The sequence below is a fragment of the Taurulus bubalis genome (assembly GCF_910589615.1).
Source record: "Taurulus bubalis genome assembly, chromosome: 12".
NCBI classification, from domain to species: Eukaryota; Metazoa; Chordata; class Actinopteri; order Perciformes; family Cottidae; genus Taurulus; species Taurulus bubalis.
Window position 1 is genome coordinate 6,007,620 of NC_136600.1, and position 21,343 is coordinate 6,028,962.

Below are 21,343 nucleotides of genomic sequence, written 5' to 3' on the forward strand. Positions count from 1 at the left end.
CTGAATATTATACTGTAATCAACAGTATCAAAAAGCCTTGATCAGATCTACAAACAGTCATTGGACCAGGTCTTCAACCCTGACTGCTGCAGCTGAAGCACATTATTTATGGCCAGTGCTTCTCGGACAGACAGGACAGCTTAGGTATAAGCTGTCACCACCTTTGTTCAATGAGGTAAAAGTTGATTTAAAAAGTAAAGACGTAATAACAGGATCATCAGGAACTTAGATTCCGTTGTTCAAAGTTGTCTTCAGCAGGTGACCTTTTTATGCTTTCTTATAATAGAATAGATTATAGATTATATTTCCTATACTTCCTTACACGACACTTGGCGGATCCCCTTTGGGCCTGAAGAGGAGTGGGCACCAGAAATGTGGCTGAAAAGAGAAGAGAATCACCGTTAAGCGTCACACAGAGATTTACAAACGTAACCAGGATAGACAGTCATTAATACCTTTAAGTAGAGTGATGTGCGGCTGCAGTTGTCTTTTCCCTTCTTGTTTTTGCGTCTCTTCCTCAGGATTTTGGCGTGCAGGTACTCCACTCTCTCCTGCGCGGCGCTGGCGAAGAATCGCTCGCAGACCATGAGCCTGAGCTGCGCCGCTTTGGCAGCCATCAGAGCCATGATGAACAAGGTGAGTAGGATGGCAGCCAGAGGAGCTACAGAGTTGTAGAGCAGCAGCTTGGGTTTAGGAAGGCATCTCTTCTCAAACAGGGTCACAGAGTAGGAGAAGTCTTTTTGATGGTTCTCCTCAACAAGCGGTATGCCTATTAAAGTCGCGATCCCCTGAGAAGAAAAGGGAATTCATATTCAGCGACTGTCGGACGGCGACAAATACTGCAAATGCAGAAAGGTATCAGAAGTTCTTTCACCAGCATACTTACTTTGATGCTCATTATCAACGGGACATGGAATGGCTCCAGCTCTGATAGCTTTCTTGTTACAATATCAACAAAGCAGTACAATAGGGCATCCACAGTTATGAATAGGACCCAAGCCATGAAATGGGAGACAACTGGAACACCGAACTTCAGCATGGCTCTCCCCTCTCTGGCGGTGGGACGGGCCGAGGGGACGGCGGTGTACAGCTTCTCTTCCTCGGCCGTGAGCGGCAGGACGTGGGGCTTTCCCTCCGTCTTCCGCTTCTCGTCGAAACCAACAAATTTGCTGCTTGTGAACCGGTTTTGGTATTTTGCATCGCCGCGGTATTTTTTGAGGTGCAGCGCTATGAACAGCATGAGCACGAGGAAGCTGATGGCAGGGAACATCCTATCGGTCACAGAGGAGACCGTATTCATGAGGGACTGGACATACTTTACGGTGTCGTTCAGCTTCTGCTCCGCTTCACTGAGTTTCCACCTGAAGTTCTCTGATTCCAGTCTGGGGGTCACTTTGAGTTGGGAGTCGAGGTTGACCACCCCTAAGTCTGTCACCCCCTTGAGCATGCTTCCTAGCCACTTCAACATCTTGACATAGTTACTGAAGGGAGCGACGATGGCTGCTTTCTTGGCCTTTAGGTTGCAGATCATGCTCCGGACCAGGCCTGTGGTGTTCTCCAAGGTGTTGCGGATATTTCTAAGAACCACTAAACTGGTCCCGGCGGTCAGGAGCAGGTTCCGACTCTTCTTCATGAAAAGGGAGATCACAAATAGAGCCGCCGAGCACCTGACTCTCTTTGATAGGAAGAGGGCAACGGTGAGTAGCGCCTCAACGCAGACGGCGATCCCTCCGGCTGCCGCCAGCTCATAGTTCAGGGTGAAGAGGAGGTAGAGGAGGAGTAGGGAGCTGAGCAGGAGGCTGGAGAAGCTACATGTGAGGAGGAGGAGGAGAGTTCTTCGAACGCCATCCCTGTTACCAGTTATGAAAACATCCACAGCCAGGTAACCAATATCATCGAGGCTCTGTTTTATTGCAATCATAGCATCCTGGACACGGGGAGGCAACATTAGAGTACAGCAGCCACATGGAAGAAAAACAACAGAGGCTACATGAACAGATAGTTGCAAAAGATACACAACATGCAATGATGAACAAAATGGCTTTACCTTTCAGTCAAAATTCTAAAATCTGAAATTGCTCTACCAATAATGCAATCCGTAAATACATACCTGCGGTGCATCTGTTCATCTGTTCTCATGCATGTAGTTTGCAGGCTTCTTAAATATGTCTAAAACAGGAACTGTCCTGCCCCCTCTAACCTCAGCCATTTGTCAGTCATCCCTATTTTAAACCAAAAGCAGAAGCAGACAGGGCTAATATGAGCGTGAGACTGGCTTGTGCTTTTGAAGATTGCAAAGCTGTCTGCCACTAGTGGATGAATGAGTTCAGAATACTTGCTGTATATATGCACCTTAAAGGGACAGTTCACCCCAAAGTCTAAAATACGCAGTTTACAACAATGACACCTTTTGAACTGAAGGTAATATTTGTTGGCACAGTTCAGGCCGGGACACTGATTGAGAAACTTTGTTCAAACACAATAAAGGTGGTGCAGGAAAGCAAATTGTTTAGAGTAAACACTTTTGTATGTTAATACTATGTAACAAAGTATTCAAACAGTTTTTTATACTTTTGGAGATACATACACAAATTAAATTATCACTCCAATAAACCCTTTGGATCTCAAGATTTCAAAATGTATCTAATATATCATATTATTACGTCTGCTACATGCTTGAGTGTGCAAAATTAGTATAAATGTGAATGGGACATTACTTTGTGCCACTCACCATTCGTGCCACTGACAGGCATCGCCTTCCGTAGTGTAAACGTGTGTCCCACCATGACTACAATATTTGCATCTTGCAATAAATATTAATGTTCTTCATTACTTTGTGTTGTGTCTTTTTTCCTTTTCTGTTGAGAAGATAACAGACTTGTGTTAGCTTTGAGGCACTGCTGGCCTTTCAATGTCATTTATTAATGCTTTGTAAAACATAGATAGTCCTCACTTTAGATGAGGTCACATACAATACTTAACGACTAGTAACTACCTGAATTAATCACGATTTTCAGTATTAAAACATGTATATAAGCACATGTTAACATAGTGCCTAACCATTAGTGCATATCTAAATCATATGTATCAATAAATGCATGAAGAAATTACCTTTGAATACTTTTCTTTACATTTACTAAGACTTTAAAATTATCTCATTAAACATCTTTAAGTCCTTAATAATTGGTTTGCCATATACATTACTTTATTCACAAAATGTGGAATCCATCATTTATAAAGTATGAAAACCCAATCATGAAACGCATAATAGTCACGCTTATTAATCAAAAATAAAACTTTTATAACTGTGTTTATGAGTTGCATACTAATGAGTGTTATTGTTGGAACAATACTTCATGAATGATGAATTAAGTGTTTACTCATACTTAACTAATGCTAAATAGCGTGTAGTTATTATAAAGTGTGACAGGGAAATGAGCTCCAGATCAGTGGGTCTTTCCGGCGAATCACGGAAACGACCGAGAGGAAGACCAAGAAAAGGATGTTTTCAAGTGCTGATGATCCCTGAACACTCGTTTACTCAGAATTATTTAGGTGAAAAGGAAGTTTGAAAGGGGAATATATATTTATTTAATTATGTTTTCTTCAGGCATTATTATTAGGTGATGATGGTATGGAGTGATTGTGCAAGAGCTGTCACTGCTTTATTCCCAGTGATTATTTATCCTTGCAGGTGGTGAGGAGTTGCCAGGTGAGGTGAGAGTGGGCAGAGTGTGACATCACCATGGTTACCCCTGCTGCAGTGAGCTCTGATACTCTCATCATACCTGTTTTCAGTTTGTCTGTGCAGCATCTGTCCCTGTGCTATCGGCCCTCTCCAGAGCAGACAGCGCTGATGAAATATTTAGCTCAATTTGATTTGAGGTTTGAGTTGGTTTATATCTGTTATAATTAAAATATGCTTATATTTAATGTATAAAAACTAATAAAAATGCTGTTAATGATGAAGAGAATATACATAAGTGCAAAGTAACGTGTGATACAAAGTTAAATTATACCTGTAATGATGCCCCTCATATTTAATTTCTTCAATCTGGCTTTAATTCACCGCCTCACCATCTGTTTTTGGAGCTTGACCCTTACTGAATCCATACAGGATTATATTTCTGCAGATTCTATAGAAAGCATGTCACACTCTTGTGCGTGTGTGTTCCTCTTATCACCACCCAACTCTTGGCATCAGTGTAATATCAATTTTTTTTATTTTTAATTTGAAAAATAACTTACATAAATCTCTGTACTCAACCATACTTAACCAAGACATAGCCTTGGCATTAACACATTGCACCAAAAAGAGAAAATGAAAAGGCATTCAAAAGGATAAATAACATATGTCTTTGTCATCATGTGAGGCATTTTTCCTGTTCCAAACGAGTCTTTCGATCTATTCATGGTAGCTTGTTTATTCAAATTCTGACATCTAAAGTTATGTACAATGAAAATTAAAATGAAAATATATGCTGTAGCCTGTGACAGCTTGTGACAAGGTTTTCTTGGACGTTAAAAACGCCTCATCGTCATATGGAAAAGGAATAATGCCTCAGTTCAATTTCATTCAGACATACTGCAACTATAAGATTCATATACTTCCCAAACAAGAGAAGTATTTTATAATTACTAAAAATAGAAAATAAAAAATAAACTGGTCTTGGCTTTTAAATAAAACTAACAAAAATATAGTAAATTAATTTCATTTTCATTAAAACAAGAAAAAACATTTTCTGTGGCAATATCCCTTGTTATTTGAACTTGTGATTAGCTCATCTTCACAAACAGTGCCTGTAAAATGGAACCACAGCAACACACATCTCTTGCATGTTTGCTGCCTCTTGATTAGGTGTAGACCTCTTGCTGTACCAATACAGATTATTTTTGCATGTTCGTCAACAATACTGAAATAAAATACACTTGCAATCACAACTGTTTCGTCAACCTTCATTAAATATAAAATATTTTCCTTGTCACTTTTTTTTCTCAAAAACCTGAAAGAAAATATGACCTTGGGGGTGGAATGTTTTTGTTAAAACTTCAATAATTGGCCGTGGAAGACCAAGAACTAATTTGTCGTAGAGTTCAATTTAAGGTGAGGGAGAAAAGTAATGAAGTTGACATGCACTGTACAAGAAACTGCAAAAATTCCAAATATCATCTTTATCAAAACATGCTGAGTTACTGTAAGGTGTGCCCAAGCCATGTTGCAGAAAATCCTTTTCAACATGCTTGTTAAACAAATCAAATCCAAAATGAAATACATACTGAAACAAAACAGAACTGTAAAATAACCAACAGTCCTCAAATCTGGACAATATCAGGGGACTGAACAATGGTAGCAATGAATAGTACAATGAGAAGTACCCTGGGACAAGGAAGAAAAAGAGAAACATGTACAATTTGCACATAATGTTTACCTTGATAAGGCATGAGCCTTTTACAATGAAATAAATAACTTACATTTATTTCCATTATCACTTTTTGTCACATAAACATTTTTCTGTTAAATAGCTCCAAAAGTTTCCTTTAAGTTTCCCTTATCTGCATGTCTGCAAAACACAGACTCATGAATGGTCTAAAGAATGATAAACAATGTCTTTTTTTTAATCACGATGTTGCATTCACTCCCCTTGAAAACCATGCACTAGTGAAATTTATCTTTAAAAATAATATTAATTGTTGGAAATGGCTGATCTGTTTTATTTTTCATCTTTTATGCAAGTTGCAGCCTCAAGAAAATAATTTTCTTTTCTTTTTTTTTTATTCAGCTAAATTTGTGTCCATGCAAATGAACTAAAAGGGAAAAAAATATTATTTTTTCTCATTTAATTTTCATACAATATATCAACAGAGAAAGAATGATGGTAGATTTTACATCTTTTAATGGGGTTTGGATCGTTGCTGCATATTCTGGAGTGTTGATGGTAGCCACTTCAATATTGCCTCTGATTAACTTTGAAGTCTTTCTGGTCATTTACCAGTACGGTTTGATTTAGTACATAATGCAGGGTATTTCTTTTGGGGTGTGGATACAAGCTGGGACACACCTCACCCAAAGTGATGGTCTCCAAAACTCCATCTACACCGCTAGGTCTGTTGGCGTGGCGTGACCAAGCATCTGGTTAGAAACACTGTCACCCCTTCAGATATAAGAAGAACATTGACTCTAAAAAAAAGAAAGAAAAAAATAAAAGACAAAAGAAAGAAAAATAAAAGAAAGAAAGAAAAACATTTATTTTTCATTCGAAAAGGGCTTCTGTAGAACTCGTTTAGCGGTTCCCAGTACTGACCCCCATGGCTTCGAATTGGATGAAAACCTGGAACTGACGGATTCCTCGTGCTAAGGAGTTCATTCCAGCTTCCTCCAAATAACAACAACAACAACACCCGGCAATCCCGGCCGCCGGGCGCTTGCGACACGCTTCGCCCACGTGCACAATGTGCGCAACGTTTTTGCTCAAAAGACAGGATCACGTTTTGCACCCCTAGAAACAGGCTCAGAAGACACAACATCAAGCATGCAGTGTAACCGGGGGGCATGACCTGTAGTCGCAACACTGGCTGCTACAACAACGCTATCAGTCCGCACGCTGCTATGATCGAGAGAAACTGTCCAGTGACGATTGGGAAGCTCTTCTTGTCAGTGGGGCCAGAGTAGGGTCCACCAATGAGGAAGGAGGAAAGAGCTTAAACCAGCCAATCACCATGTTGGACAGGTCCAGCTCATCTAACAGTATCTGAACTGCTCCCATGAATGATTTATGGTCCATGCGTCCATAGTCACCCCAAACGATGACCTGCAGAGAAGAGCACAGACAAAGAAATGATTCAAAAGGATGAGACAAGTTGAAACAGTGACACATGAAGAGGTTTTAGTAAGACTGATTCATTCCTGTGGGACTGTTCGTACCTGTAAAACCTTCCCTCCTGGACTCTCTTCAAACGGCAGTTGCTGCTGGTAAAGAGGATCCAAGGTTTTTCTTGCTACTTTTGTTTTCTTTTTGGCTATGCAGACTCCGTTTTCTAAAAGGTAGACCTTTACATATGGTGCTGAGAAGAGAGGAGGAAAGAGGAAGAGCCAAGAAAAGTTAACAATACGCACAACCTCTGAACTGAAGTGTGTGATTGCCTGTGATAAGGTAAGGTGTGAGAGCTCCTCTAGTTACCTGGCAGTGCCTTGGAACCTGGTTTTCCCACAAGGCCACGGGCTCTGATGATCTCCACCTCCAGTGCTCCTTTCTTGTCCACCATACCGATCTGGATGTCTCCTGAGTAACAAAAGTACCTGCACTTTTAGCACACTACTGACTGATGTCTATCAGCATATAAGGTATAAGTATATAAAAGTTAGTGAGGTATACATATATATTTAGTTTACAGTATGTAAGGAATAACATAATATATCACTTGCAAGAGTATTGTGCTTGCTTAATTAAAATGTTCAACTCTTAGTAATTCTCAAGCCAGGTACCATAAATGTATTGAATTAAAGGATTATTGTTCTCACCCATAGGTGGCGTAGCCAACGTCTGTCGTCCCACAAGCTGAGCGGGGCCAAGACCATCCAGGAAGTCACTGAACTGGGCGTCTGAGGAGAGCCTGACACCAGGGAAGATGAGACTGAGGAGAGAAGGACACCCTGGTTACCACAGAGATGTTGGCATGAGACAGCAAACCAATGGAAGTCATGAGGACGAGGAAGAGTGAACCCTAGTATGAGTCATCAAATCAGATTGTTTTCTCTGTACGTTCAAACTGTTCCCAGGACAATATGTACGCAGGAGCTTTTTGACTGATGAATGTGCGTCTCCTTACTTTCCCTCGGAGCTGTAGCTGTTCATGCTGCCGTCCGTGGACTCCCGGCTGGCCTGCCGAGTCATCCTGCTCCTCATCTCCACCGCCAGGCCCGTCTCCGTACTCCTCTGGATCGTGCTGCGCAACTTCTTACCTCCCGCTTCTTGCACACAGAACGACACACGGGCGAAGGAAAGAGAGGAAGGGAGAAAGAGCGATGGAGACTGTCAATCCATGACGTTGCAGCACTTTGTGACTCATACAGCGAGTAGCACTCACACAGATTATTACCGACATTCCCGTGCTTTCATTTGTTTAAAGAAAAAAACACTCATTCTAGAAGGGAAACAAAACACAAAGACTACTCTGTGAATGAAAATCAATCTCAAGAACAATCAAGGAAGGTTGCTAACTCAACAAGCTCTACAGAGGTGTATGCGTCGAACAGAACAACATGAGCAGCTCCTCTGGTCTGTGCTGCCGTAGCGTTGCCTACGGGGGTCTTGTGGGAGCCCTGGTGAGTTCATGCTCCACCCATAAACATTCAGCGTAAACCCCCCCTCACATCCTCACTGATCCAAGATGACAGCTGACTCCAACCATTAGCCCTGCTGCTGCTCATCTCCACCCAGTCTCCCTGACATGGGGGCACGTGGCTGTGCTTTGTGGCACAAAAGTATTAATGCAACACGCCCACACACAACACATACACTACACATAAAGAGATATTTGATACAAGCCATTTAGCTTTGGAAAACTAGTATAGATAGAAAGTACATCTGTCTGTCTGTCTAATATGTTCTCACCCTGAAATATATCTATAATCTACAAGGGCTATGATAAAAGATTAATAATCCGAGGATTACAAAATGTTATCGCAACTATTACTGTCATGTCGTCTCATTTCTCATACAAATGAATGCTAAATGAGGGCATCATGTTATTTCCCAGAGGTCAATAATCCCTGCAAAACCAGACGAAGGTGATAACGCAGAGTTTATCATCACTTCACTGTTTCCCCCAAGTCATGACAAGCAATCCATAGATTTCCTTATGCCATTTCCTCTTTGTCATTTCCCAGTTTGCATGGATGAATCACATCTAGACTACAGCAGTCCTAATCCAGCACCATCACGGGCCCTTTCACCCTCCCTCCTCATGTCAGAGGAGAAGAGAGGTGATCCTGTTTCCTGTCTCTCACACGGGCATCAACACACATACAGCCTTTCAGCCTTGAAATCTCAGTTATTCAGCCGGCCTCCGCCTCCTCTTCCTGCTCTCCACACTTTACAATAGGAGACGAAGCCGCAGAGGTCGTATGTGACGTCTGTAGTAAACCGCAGCTTGTAGATGGGGGCCAATCAGGGGCCAGCCGGATGTTATCAATAGACATTGATGCAGAATGAAATGCATTTGTCACATATACTAATACTATGCTTACCATAATATCAATGAATGAGAGATTTTACAAAATAACTTTACAAGAGTTGCTTTGACAAAATCCTGTTTCCATACATACACACATATGTGCATCTACATTATAGACACAAATACACAAACACACACAGCGGCATTAGACGCAGGGACAGATGAGCCCTATCAACACTGGAGAATGTGTTGGCCAAGCACTTTGTACATGGCAACGTGAAGAAGCAGTAGCCTAAAAGTCAGACAAACTGGCTCGTCACCAGAAGGTCACTGAACTCAAACCTGGGCCTCGCCAGACAGCAAAACACAATGACTAGTGGAGAGCTGCTTGGTGACCAAACAGTGGAAGTGTGAGTGTGTGCGTGTGTGTGTGTGTGTGTGAGAAACTGTAGCTAAAAAAAAGACGGTACGAACAGTCAAAAGGTCGAGGTATGCATTGCAAATCCATGACCTTTTTTATTTGTCTCTAAATAAAGAACCCACAATGCCACAAGAACAGGAAACGATAGGAGCATCTTGCGAGGCGTAAATATTGTGCATACTGTGAAGCGTCTTCACTTCTGTTCAGACAGTCATAGGGCGATGTTGTATTTCAAAGCTAAAAAAGCACCCTCGCCCACAAGATACAAAACAATGATTCAGTCCAGTTACTAAATCCTTTGTTTTCATTCACAGAGCCAGATCAGGGGGAAATGAGATATTGTGACTAACATGATAATATAATGTCAGACTGGTTCATGTTAACACCACCACCAGCGGCAGTAGCAACAACAAAAGAAGAAGTGTGTGGATGATGAATTGACTTCTCTGGGGATGCAGGCACAGATATCAACTTTTAAATTATAATGTTACACACGCACCATCATCCTAATTTGTTTCTAATTAAATCTCTTAACATGATCTCCTAACAATCAATACCTCTGCATCTTCCTCCTAATCCTAAACCCGTCTCCTCCCTCTCTGTCGTCAGTTTAAACGTCTGTGCTGCCCCCCTCAGCCAGCAGCTGCTGCTGGGACACTTCCCCAGATGTCATCTTACCTCCATCCTCCTCTTCGAAGGAGTTCATGCAGGGGAAATAGACAGCCAGCGCTTCGAACGATGCAGAGAGGCTCATCTTGCTCTGGGAGCGCTGGATACGCATCCCGGGGACCGCAGCAGAGGTATCGTGCCCCTGCCTGCCCATGGTGACCGGCAGCCGTCCTTGTCAATGCGATAAATCGAATTGAATGCACGAGACGTCAGCTTTGCCTTCTCTGACTGATCTTGCAGGCAAAAGGTTTGAAAATCAAATCAAATCTAGTCCAGCAATAGGAGACTCTGTGCTGTGAGAGAGCAAATATATGCAGCGCTCTAGTCGGTTTCTAAATGCTCTGTCGACTGCATCTTAGGGAGGGCTTCAGAAAAGCATTGCTTCAGTAGCTGAGTCTTGCTCTGTCTGAATCTGACGTTCCTACTGCACCTCTTTCTTCAGGGGGGAGGGGAAAGAGCTGCATCGCGCTCCACCAATCAGAGAGCCAGGCTGCTCCGGCGCACCTCGGCTGGCTCTGCGGGTAAACGAGCTCTACCCAGAGATATTGAGCCCCCCACAGTTTGTTTCTCAACATTTACTTTAACCTCTTCTTCCATCATTTACTTTCTATTTTTGATTCCTCTACCTGCTGTTTTGTTTCTTTTGTGCTATTCATGACCTATATTTTCCTTCCCCCCCTGCCCCCCCTCCCCTTATCCACAAAGTGAAAACAAGCAGTCATAATTCCTGCCAACAGCCCTGCTCCTCTGTCAGAGGGCTTCAGCCACATGGCAGTCACTCAACATTCACGTGCCAAACGCCGATACTTTGTTTTTCTATTATCCCAAACTACCATACCACAGCTGTGTTGTGTGTCGGGAGGAATTCACTCTGCTTTTGCTGGCAGTTATTAGAGTTGCTGAGAATGTGAAGTGGATGATTATATTCACGTGCTAAGCCTGACAACTAAATCTGTCTTCTTCCCACAGCCTCACACAGCTATGTTATGATACAGGAAATGCGTTCTCCCCTGATCAATCACAAACCACACTTTCAAACAATGAACAAGCTCTTTGTTTGAACCAGACTTATCTAAACATTAACCTTTTTTCAGTCTATTTTTACCATTTGTGGACAGCTGAGATCAGCCCTATTTAAACAGTCGAGAGCAGAAAGACACAACAGTGGGGTCAAGAGAAAATATCTCTTCACCGGTGGTCCCTGGAATACTGATACATTTGCTACTGGCATGGTGTGTCGCACAGGGAGCAAATGTATGTCTTTAAACTAAACTCAAGCCCGTCTGCTAACTGTCTCTAGTGCAGCTTGGTATAACAAATGTTCTGCGTTGACGCACTGCCAGAGAAGCAATTATGGTGCTTTTGTTCTAAACATGTGTCTTGCATATTAGGCACAGGACAAGACAATTGACAATAAGCCCCGCCTCCCATCGCTTCTTCGTTAGGCTTTCAGAGCTAACATGGAGCCCACACTGTCACTGACTGCACTCTCTAATATAATCTAATATAATCAAATCCCTCAGGATGAATTGTAATAATTGTGTTGATCCCTTCCCTTTTTTTATCCAGCGCCATCCTCTGGTCAAAATATGAATTGGTCTTAAGACCAACTTTGGCCCTCTGGACAATCTAATTCCCTTCGTCCTCTGCTGTACTTGATGTTTGGTGCCAATAAACACATGTTATGGTGAACATGGTAAACGTTATACCAACATTGTTATTGTGAGAGTGTTGCCATGACGGTGAAACAGATGTGATTATACACTACAGGTCCTAAAAGTATGACCTGACAATGTTTCTGTTTTCTACTGTTTCCTACATGACATTCCACCACAAAGATGGATTTACTGATGAGACATCAATCAAACATTTTTAATATGAACTATTATATTGATATTGACCTTTTAATCATCACCTTGACTGAGATATTTTCTTTCTGCCACTAAGAGGACCTAATAATAATAAGATCACCAAGTGTGTAGTTAAAAGTATTTATTACAGCCATGGCAGGAATCTGAAGAACGCTGCCACTTCTACTACAACAACACAAAGGTGTAATATCCCAGAAGTCACACGTTATGTCCGTCTGGCGGGCGGCAGAGATCACAGGTGGAAGCTTTCGGAAGTCTTTCTGATTGATGATCCCAGGCCTGGCCCAGCGTCAGAGAGCGACTCTGGCACGCCGCACTGTAAACACGGCCTAATGGAGGGCTCTAACCCTGGCACTCACATGCACGATGTAGGTAAACACACATATCTGAGCGCTTACATGCACGCAGTCCGGAACACGCACCAATACTTACTCTAATGCAGGCAAACACGCTCTCTCTTCTCGCAGTTTACATTCCCTGCTGCCTACCTTGATGCCGGCCAGTGCCACAGACAGTTTGTCCTTTCTGTCTCGCTCAAACCTAACAAGCTTCATCAGGGGAAGTTTCTATTGCAAAATAAAATGTGACAACACCTTTGAGCTTACTACTGTTTCAACACTACAACACAAAGCTGCATTCATCATTTTTAGCTTGTAAATGTGAGACGCACACTCCTAACATATTCCTACCATATAAATATATTGTTATGGTTAATGTGTTAACAGCTACCAACTCAAAACGACCAGCAGTTTTTTTAGCTTTGAAAACATGAAACAAAAAATATTGGGGTCTTTAACTTGCTAGATATTTCACTGTCTTCAGAGTACAGTTTACTTATCAGACTTTTGTTGGAAAATGTTCCAGGCGGAGGTTAATGAGAGCAGTGAGACTTAAAAACTGTGGAACAAAAAAGAAAAGAGCCTAAAGAGGCTTATAAAAGCTGCATAAAGCCGCAGAGTTGGCTTTTAGTGTTCCCAGAGACGCATTTTGATTCACAGTAATATACAAATATGTATTAATGCAGCTTTGAATCCTGTATGTCCTGTTAATGCGATTGAAAGTCAGACATTAGCCTTGATGTCTCACATGAAATTAAATATGTGCCACCCAAACATGTGCGCACACTGTCCTGCCATTTACTTCACACCTTCACTGAAAAGGTTCACACCTTCAGTGAAAGATGTGAGGTAAGAGGGGCATATTTGAAATGGGAATTGCAGGAGGTGTAGTTGGAACAGTCTGTCCCCTGGCTGCCTGCCTCCTCTCAATGGTGCAAACACTGAGCCAACAACAGATGGAGAGCTAACAAGAGAGAGAAGGGTAATCTACATACTGCCAAGCCGTATATGTGAAACATCCTGATAGAGACTACCGACGTCACCCCAGCTGACATGTCACAACATACAAGCGTGATATGCGGAAAAACATCTCTTGCGTATGAAAACTGAAGCAAAAACAGGAAATTAGCATGTTTTTAACCATTTTTCATGACGAGGAGGACCATGCTTACGCTCCATGTCTACCCTGACCACATTGCTCATCGCGCATCCTCTTCGACTGACAGCTGCTGTCAGCGTTTAAAGACAAAACAATCACAGGAGGAAGTCATATTTTTAGCAGCGGTTGAAAAAATATCTAAAAATGTAGGGTGGAAGTTCACTTTTAGTCAAGTTCGGATAGGAGGCAAGAATGTACTCCACTGGAATGTGAGGATGTGACTACACAAGTGTGTTTTTAAAACTGTGTCCAAGCTTCACACTCAAGTCAAAGAGACATATGGCTGAGGAGCACGCGCCACACTGCAGGCAGAAAACAGAGCAGCTGGTGGAGCACGGCAGGGTTGAGAAGATGAATCTACAGCTTCTAAGCTGCGGTCATAGAGATAGATGCATTCTCTACTGGAAGTGATATTCCACTATTTTAGTGTTAAACTCTAAAAGTAGGATGGAATTGTGACAGTGAGATGTTGCATCCTTCATGTAGTCTGCTGAAATTCACGTGAGTCATAATGGATTTTGGTATGACGCGTTAAATGGAATATCTGTCAGAAAACAACAGGACATGATGATGATTTTTACCGCAGTGCAAAAAGAATGAAGACATTGTAAATGGTGCGTGCTCTTAGTTGTTCAAGGGTCAATCAGTACACAGCATTGGTTTTCTTGTCAAGGCAATGAGTTGGCAGCAACATCAGCAAAGACCAGAGCTTGGCTGGGTTAGTGTCCATGTTGACTTATCACAGCCTGGGATCACAGCTAATTTAGGCTATCTTTAAAACAAGAACATTGGTTAATTTCTCGAATAATGCAAAGTACACCGTGTGTCTGCTAAGCGACACCGTGTGCTGCTCTCAGAGGGAAAACAATTAATTTAGTCCACCAACTCTGATATTCACATTACACCTTGTGAATAAACATGAAGTCATCAGTGATCGTAATTCAACACTTTCAATAGAACCATTTTGTATAAAGACTGAATCTCAACAGGATCCATCTGTGATTCTAATATGAAAAAATAACTTTATCTCTTTGCACAGTAGATCATAAAAATGTGTCGGGGGAAATAAATTGTCTTTGATTAAAACATTGAAATTATACTTTTATCTTTAATGCTCTGCCACTATGAACCCTGACAGTAAAATATTAAAGACAGGGGTAAAAAAACAAAACTATTTTACATATCTTCATTTCATTACATCTTCATTTAACGGATGCTATCCTGATGACTGATGACAAAATGCGTTCCAAAACTGTCTTTGTTTAATGCTGACCTCGTGTGTTTAGGTTTTGCTGCAGGTGCACAGCAGCTGAGATAAAACATACAGTGGCCACAGAAACAGGAACTCTTTCAGTACTGTACATTAGATTTAGACATTATTATAAGTTTGAGTTTGAGTCTTAAAGTCGGGACAACACACACAGACACTTGATCAGTATGACAGTTAATGTCACAATATAAATGTGGGATACAACCAATTTTGGAAAACTGCACAAGGAAGAGGAAGTCTTGACACCTGCTGGCCACAATGGGACTCCAGAAATACTGACCGATAGCCGATGGGTTCCAAGATTGCTACATGTAGAAACTACTATCACAAGGATTTTGAGCATGGTCTTACTGCGGTGGCGTTTTCTTTGTTAATATAATTTGAAAGGTATAAAAAGCTCCGCTACTTCCGTTTATTTACACGTATTTAGGTCAAGGCCGAGTCTGAGAGCTCAGGCGTTAAACAGCCATGTGTCCTCTACAGAGCGGTTGTAAAAGGGATAGGGAGAGAAAGAGAGAGAGAGAGAGAGAGAGAGAGAGAGAGAGAAAGAGACACTGCAGAGCTGCTGGAAGAAACGAAGCAGAGAAGACACAGGGGAAATTAGAAAGTGAGGGAAAAGACAGAAGGGATATGAATGATAGCGAGATACAAATGTCAGTTTGGAGGGAATGAGAGAGTAAGTGAGGTAGAAAGAGGGATGGGGAGAAATCAGTGGGGCACTGGTGTCCCTCTGCCGCGGTTGTACCTGTGTTCCTATCATGCATCATCCTGCGAGCAGCATGTCTGCTCCGGCCCCCTCAGAGATTAATTAGCAGCCGCAGCTAGCCGAGCAGCTGCTGATATAGGCACCCGACTTAACTCAGAAGATAAACTACCTCCGCTGAAAGCCCAAAGTTCAGCTATTTTACCACATGCAAAACAGTCTGTCGCAGGACTTTGGAGGTCCAACTCTATGTGGTGGAAAATTGTTCGCTCCTCTGTATACATTTGGCTATTCTGGACATCGCCAGTGAGGTGGCATACATACTCCCTCTTAGTAAAGTTATACATTCATCATCGAACACAGTGCACCTGTGGTTCTTATGGTGTATTGTAAATCCAAAGGTATAACATAGCTGCACTACATTACTTGCAAGCATCACCATCACCTGGTCTTTTCAGGACAGTGATTTCACAGGTTGATTTAAACTCACTTTTAGAGCCACTGCTATGGCATCACGTGTAACCTTCATTCTGAGGGAAACCGAGTGAGTGACATGCCCTAATTTAATCCTTCTCTCTAACAGATACAATTCCAACTGAGAGAGGGACACATCTGGTCCACATAGTGAGGTAGAGGAAAGTAGGACGTAAGAAGAATCACGCTAGAATAGCCATGGCTGCACCCAGGGGAACAGACAACTAGATACTGTACCAAGTACTCACAATCCTCCTCACTAATTCCGTTTTTTTTCTTCTAAATCATTGCTGGCAACCGCGCCTGTTTTTGCCCATTAAAAAACAATTTATTGTATTTCCTGCACTGTTCACCTCCTCATCCTTCACAATTGGAGGCTGGTGCTGAGCTGTAAAAGCATTTCTGAGACACCATTAGGAGTCTTTTAGAGGCCATAATGGGGCCAAACCACTGACATGGATTATCAGGTAGAATGCTGCTACATGCTGATTGTACAGATGGTAAAATAAAAAGCTTAATAATTCTGTAATACTGTAAAAGATATAGCATTCATTTTCAATCCTGTAATTCACAATGCAAACAGATAGTTCACCTCATGCACAGCACAAGCAGAAACCACTTCATAAACCTCGTTATTTACAAAATAGGTTTCAGATCCATACAGTCCAAAAAATACTATGTTTTCTTTGTAATTGTTATACATATACATTGAATACATTAAAATATATCATTAATGTATCTGTGTGTGTGTGTGTGTGTGTGTGTGTGTGTGTGTGTGTGAAATGCTTAAATGTGTTTGTTTTAAATGAACAACCATGGGGTACACTAAGCAGCAAACACCAGAGCCAATAAAGATTCACAGTAACACTGAAGTGAAGATGTGAACAGCAGGTCAATCCTGTAAAATGCTGACAACGTCTTCATCAGCATATTTCTGATGACGGCGTCCCCACTGAGAATATGTAGCATAGTTAGTAAATGCACTGGAATTAATGGACAGAGAAAACAGGCCTATTGTTTTCAGATGCCAAACAAAAAGGAAAACGCACGGAAGAAATGCACGGAAATGCACAGATTACTGCACGGAGATGGGTTTTCAATAAGCCTGCGAGATTTGATTGTTACTGCGTGGTTTCAGCTGAGTCGGGCCGTGTAGCAGCAGTTTAGCTCTCTATTGAGTTTAAAACATAATGTAGCAGGGACAAGAGGACTGCTGACTGGTGGATGGTACAATTGAGCTAATAAATCAAATTGATGTTTCAGCTTGCTCATGATGACCAGCAATAAAGTCCCTGCACAGGCATCGGCTGATTATTTTCAAAAAGTAGTTTTCTAAAAATTGAGACAGAGAAACTTTAACCATGCACAAATAAATAAATAAATTGAAAAAAACTGCATCTAATTTATCATCGAATGAAAAGTAAATAATGTCTTAAACATATTCTTGTTTTCTTTATCCCAGGTGTGTTACTGTGCTTTGCATCGTGTGTTTTTGTGTGTGCGTGATTAATCAAAACCACATGAATGAATCGGTCTCAGAGTGTGTCCCCATTCTTCATCAAACAATTGTTCACTGCTAGACTTTCACCTGTTGGATGCTACAATATGCTGAAAGTAAAGTCTCCTCGCCCCCCTTGCACACAGGTCCTGTTACAGAGTTATGGATGTATGCACGACGTAATCCTTCATTGCAGTTGGCAAAATGAAGCAGTTATGACTGTTCGTACACTCCAAGTGCCTTCCAACGAGGACTGAGAGGACAAAACCAGCAGTTCACATCTAGAGCTGCAAACTGTGTACACACTACTCAAGGCCGGGCCACCTGGGAGCACATCCATTCCATCTGACTAACCTGTGTTTGTCAAAGCCAGAGTTGTGCTGCCTGGCGGATCGGACAATCCCCCCACCACAAGCACTTGGCAGCGCCCACAAACTTAAACTCGAGCATCCTTTGAATGCACCCTTCAAGCGGGCGATGAGCCTCTCAGGATAACACACAGCAAAGTAGGGCACAGGGGCAGCTTGGCAGTGTTATGGGCTGGTGCAGAACCAAATACGGATCTCAAACATAGAAAGGTAGATGTGTGCGAGCTCCCACAAACTCCATCTGATGCACTTAGAAGCACAGAGTGAAATATTAATAGCTCCAGGAGATTCAGGCTACTCAGTTTGCACGGGGAAGGAGTGTGTGCGTGTAACTTTGTTCCTGCAGTTGTGCAAAACCGTTCTAATGGGTAGCTTAAAGTAGATGTCACAAATGTCAGTTGTTTTTTATTCCCAAAAGTAGACTCGTTAATAGTCAATAACACAAGTCTTGGAGAATTGCGTCACAACGCAGTTACTGATTAGGAACGATCAGTCATCCAGCAGCCATTTCTATACAAACATACCTAAATGCCACAAAAATAGGGATTGACATATTGATGTGATTAACTCAAAGATAAGGGCCAGGACGGTGCAGCACCAAGAGAGCGCACCGCCCCTCTCACCATACATCCATCTCTCCATACCTCGGCCATGCTATCCGGCCAGAACTGGACAGAGAGCACTGATGGGTAGAAATGATTATCGACCACTTTAAGGTTGAATAGATGAGATGAAAAGGCGCTCAATGCTTAGAAATACACTGGAGAGCCGCGGCAGCGGAGGGGAAGTGGACCAATCAACTGACTTTTTTTAATGAAGAGAGCAGACCCCAATCTGTCGGCCAGAGACATCACCGCTCTCCACCTGCTCGGCTGTTTTTTCACACTGTCTGGTAACAGCTCAACCCCTCACAAATGGTTATTGAGCGTGCTTGTAAAGAAAGTACCGTAGGGGAAAAGTAATAGCCCTATGTTCTGCAAAATGTAATCGTTTTCCTTGCAGGAAAATGCATTTAGTTGCTTTCAGCTAAAGGAAAATAGGTTTGAAAACAGCAACACAACACACCGGTTCTTGTTCATATCTCGCATGTGCACACACTCTCACATGCACTCATCGTAACAAATACAAGCGATGCACACGGACACAGTTTGAGGTAGTGTTTCACACTGGGAAAACACGAGCGTCAAGAGAGCGTCACAACATAAGCACGGTGACAAAAGGTGACCTGCGACAAGGTCCATAATGTGGCAGGAAGTGCAAATCAGTTACAGCATCTTCCAAAATGAAACGACGGATTATTATGAAAGCACAATAGATCGTCGGCATTTTGCATGAAAACACAACCCCAGTGGCGTAATAAGGAGGAAAACGGAGGTAGAAAGACAGAGAGGAGTTTCCACAAGAGCTGTAACCTAGAAGAAAGAAAGAAAAAAGGTATGAGAAAAGGTCACGCTGGTTCTTCCTCTCCAGAAAAGGGCCGTGCTGAGTCCGAAGCCCCTTCAACAAAGAAACAACTGGAGGAGAAAGAGCAGCTGTATTAGAAGTCAACATTCACAACAGAAAACAACAGAAAACAACACACAGACAGAACAAGAGGCCACAGGACAGATGCACATATGAACACACATACAGCACACTGGCTGTGCAGTGGGATGCCCTACCTGTTTGGCTGAGCTGAGAGGTGCTCCGGCTCTTGCGCGACATGCCGACCATGGCCTGCATTTTGGCACCAATGCTGGAGCGCCTCTTCTTGTCGTCGGTGCCTACCGTGCCGACCGCCGTGTCCGACTGGCTGCCGTCCGTCTTCTCCAGGTTACACATGTCGCCGCTGATGCTTGTGCTCTTGGTCATGTTAATGCCGCCCGACGAGCCCATCTGCCTGTTTTTCATTTTGGATGCAAAGTCACTGTCAGCCACCACCATTGACAGGAGGGGGGGAGGAGAGGGTGTGCAGGCAAAGTCAGAGAAGAGAGAGGACAGGGCAGAGGAGAGAGAGGATGGCCAGAGGAGAGGATGAGAAAGGAGAGATGACGGATGAGGAAACAGAGAGGATGGAAGAGGGAAGAAGAGAGGACGGGAGATGAGAAGGCGTGGGGCGAAAAGGAGAGAAGGACAGAGTTCAGGTACAGGAGCTCATGACTTACAGTATAGCTGAGTTTAGGGTCTAAAGTGGATGGAATTTCTGTTGTAAAAAGATTGTTCATGCAGTGAACTATGACATAGTCTAGTAGTCTGTGTCCACTAAGTGAGGTGTAATTTTGACCTGTGAGAGTTGCCTTGTATTGTATTATGTCAAACACAAAGCAATTGCCAAGCGAGTGAACACTTGAACCGACTGTGACTCCATCGGCCAGGAGAAATTGTTCGTAACGTTTTAAAGTTATGGACCACTTCCAGAGTCTGAGTGCTGCAGTCAGGGCTTAGTCTATGAGCATGTCATGTTTGGTCTTGATATGTCAGTCGTATCATTCTAGGAGGAGATTTTTTTTTTGTATGTAAGTATGAGTGCACAAAGAATGTCACTTACTTTTAAGTTTTAATTTCATTGTTAAGGAGCATTTTAAGGAGTGCATGTTGGCTGAAAAGTTGATACTGAAAGTTAATTCTGGACCTCAGTGGCATAGGATGGAAAAGCTCCAGGATAGCTAACGATGTATCCTGTGGTGAGATTGTTTTGTTCCAACTGCTGTTGAAGAAGGAAAGGTGTCTTGTGGTGTTTTCTCTTCAAACAAGCGGCCCATTTACATTCAGTGTTCCTCAACACATTGTGTGTTACCTTGAGGCCTAACAAACATGTTGGATGCATTTCCTTCCTGATTTAAATGTTTTACTGTAAGCTGCATTATTTACATCCACGTTTACTTTACTCTCAGTCTTCTTCTTCTTCTTCACTGCCTTTGCCGGAAATAGTCCTGCGTTTCTTGGCACATTACCGCCACCTTTAGAACAGATTGTAAAGCCCTCTGAGGCAAATTTGTAATTTGTGATTTTGGGCAATATAAAATAAATTGAATTGAATCAGTGGAATACAGTGAAACCCCCCGCAGGACTGTACTAGTGCATGGACACAGAAAACAGGGACCCACATAGTGTTTGAAAGCGCCACAGGGTCACTTTAGCTTTTAATCTCAACTTTTAAGGCGACATAGACAACGTGTCCTTGGAGTTCTCAGAATAGAGACATTTATTTGTCAAATGTTCCCATTTATTTCAATTCTAATATTTCAGAGCAAATGCACCACATGAAGATGACTTAGTGTCTATGTTTTATGTTATGTTAAAGTATTGGTTTATTCACATATATGCAAGTTCTTGCTAGTTCACGTTTGGAGCTCTCTTGCTCTCCCTCATGTCCACCTGGAGATGAAAAAGCAACTTCTCTGCGTTGTGACCGCACT

General features: G+C 42.4%; 2 protein-coding genes across 5 annotated transcripts in view; both read right to left on the bottom strand.

The window, feature by feature from the left end:
* Nucleotides 1-318: 318 nt before the first annotated feature.
* Nucleotides 319-6,308, bottom strand: dcstamp (dendrocyte expressed seven transmembrane protein; the record flags this gene model as incomplete). The annotated part of the gene is made up of 4 exons (XM_079227971.1): nt 319-378; nt 456-788; nt 887-1,927; nt 6,303-6,308. 4 exons carry the CDS (start codon nt 6,306-6,308, stop codon nt 319-321), a joined length of 1,440 nt encoding a protein of 479 aa, XP_079084097.1.
* Nucleotides 6,309-6,605: 297 nt separating this feature from the next.
* Nucleotides 6,606-21,343, bottom strand: part of rims2a (regulating synaptic membrane exocytosis 2a) — a gene marked incomplete at both ends in the record, with an annotated part of 126,064 nt that continues 111,326 nt past the window's right edge. For 2 of the 4 annotated variants that reach the window (XM_079228128.1, XM_079228127.1), the window contains 6 exons: nt 6,606-6,809; nt 6,923-7,062; nt 7,179-7,280; nt 7,520-7,632; nt 7,828-7,969; nt 19,607-19,851. In XM_079228128.1, the coding sequence (XP_079084254.1) occupies nt 6,606-6,809; nt 6,923-7,062; nt 7,179-7,280; nt 7,520-7,632; nt 7,828-7,969; nt 19,607-19,851 (946 nt within the window). The remainder of the gene's footprint in view (nt 6,810-6,922; nt 7,063-7,178; nt 7,281-7,519; nt 7,633-7,827; nt 7,970-19,606; nt 19,852-21,343) is intronic. The other 2 variants (XM_079228125.1, XM_079228126.1) reach the window with 1 other exon arrangement.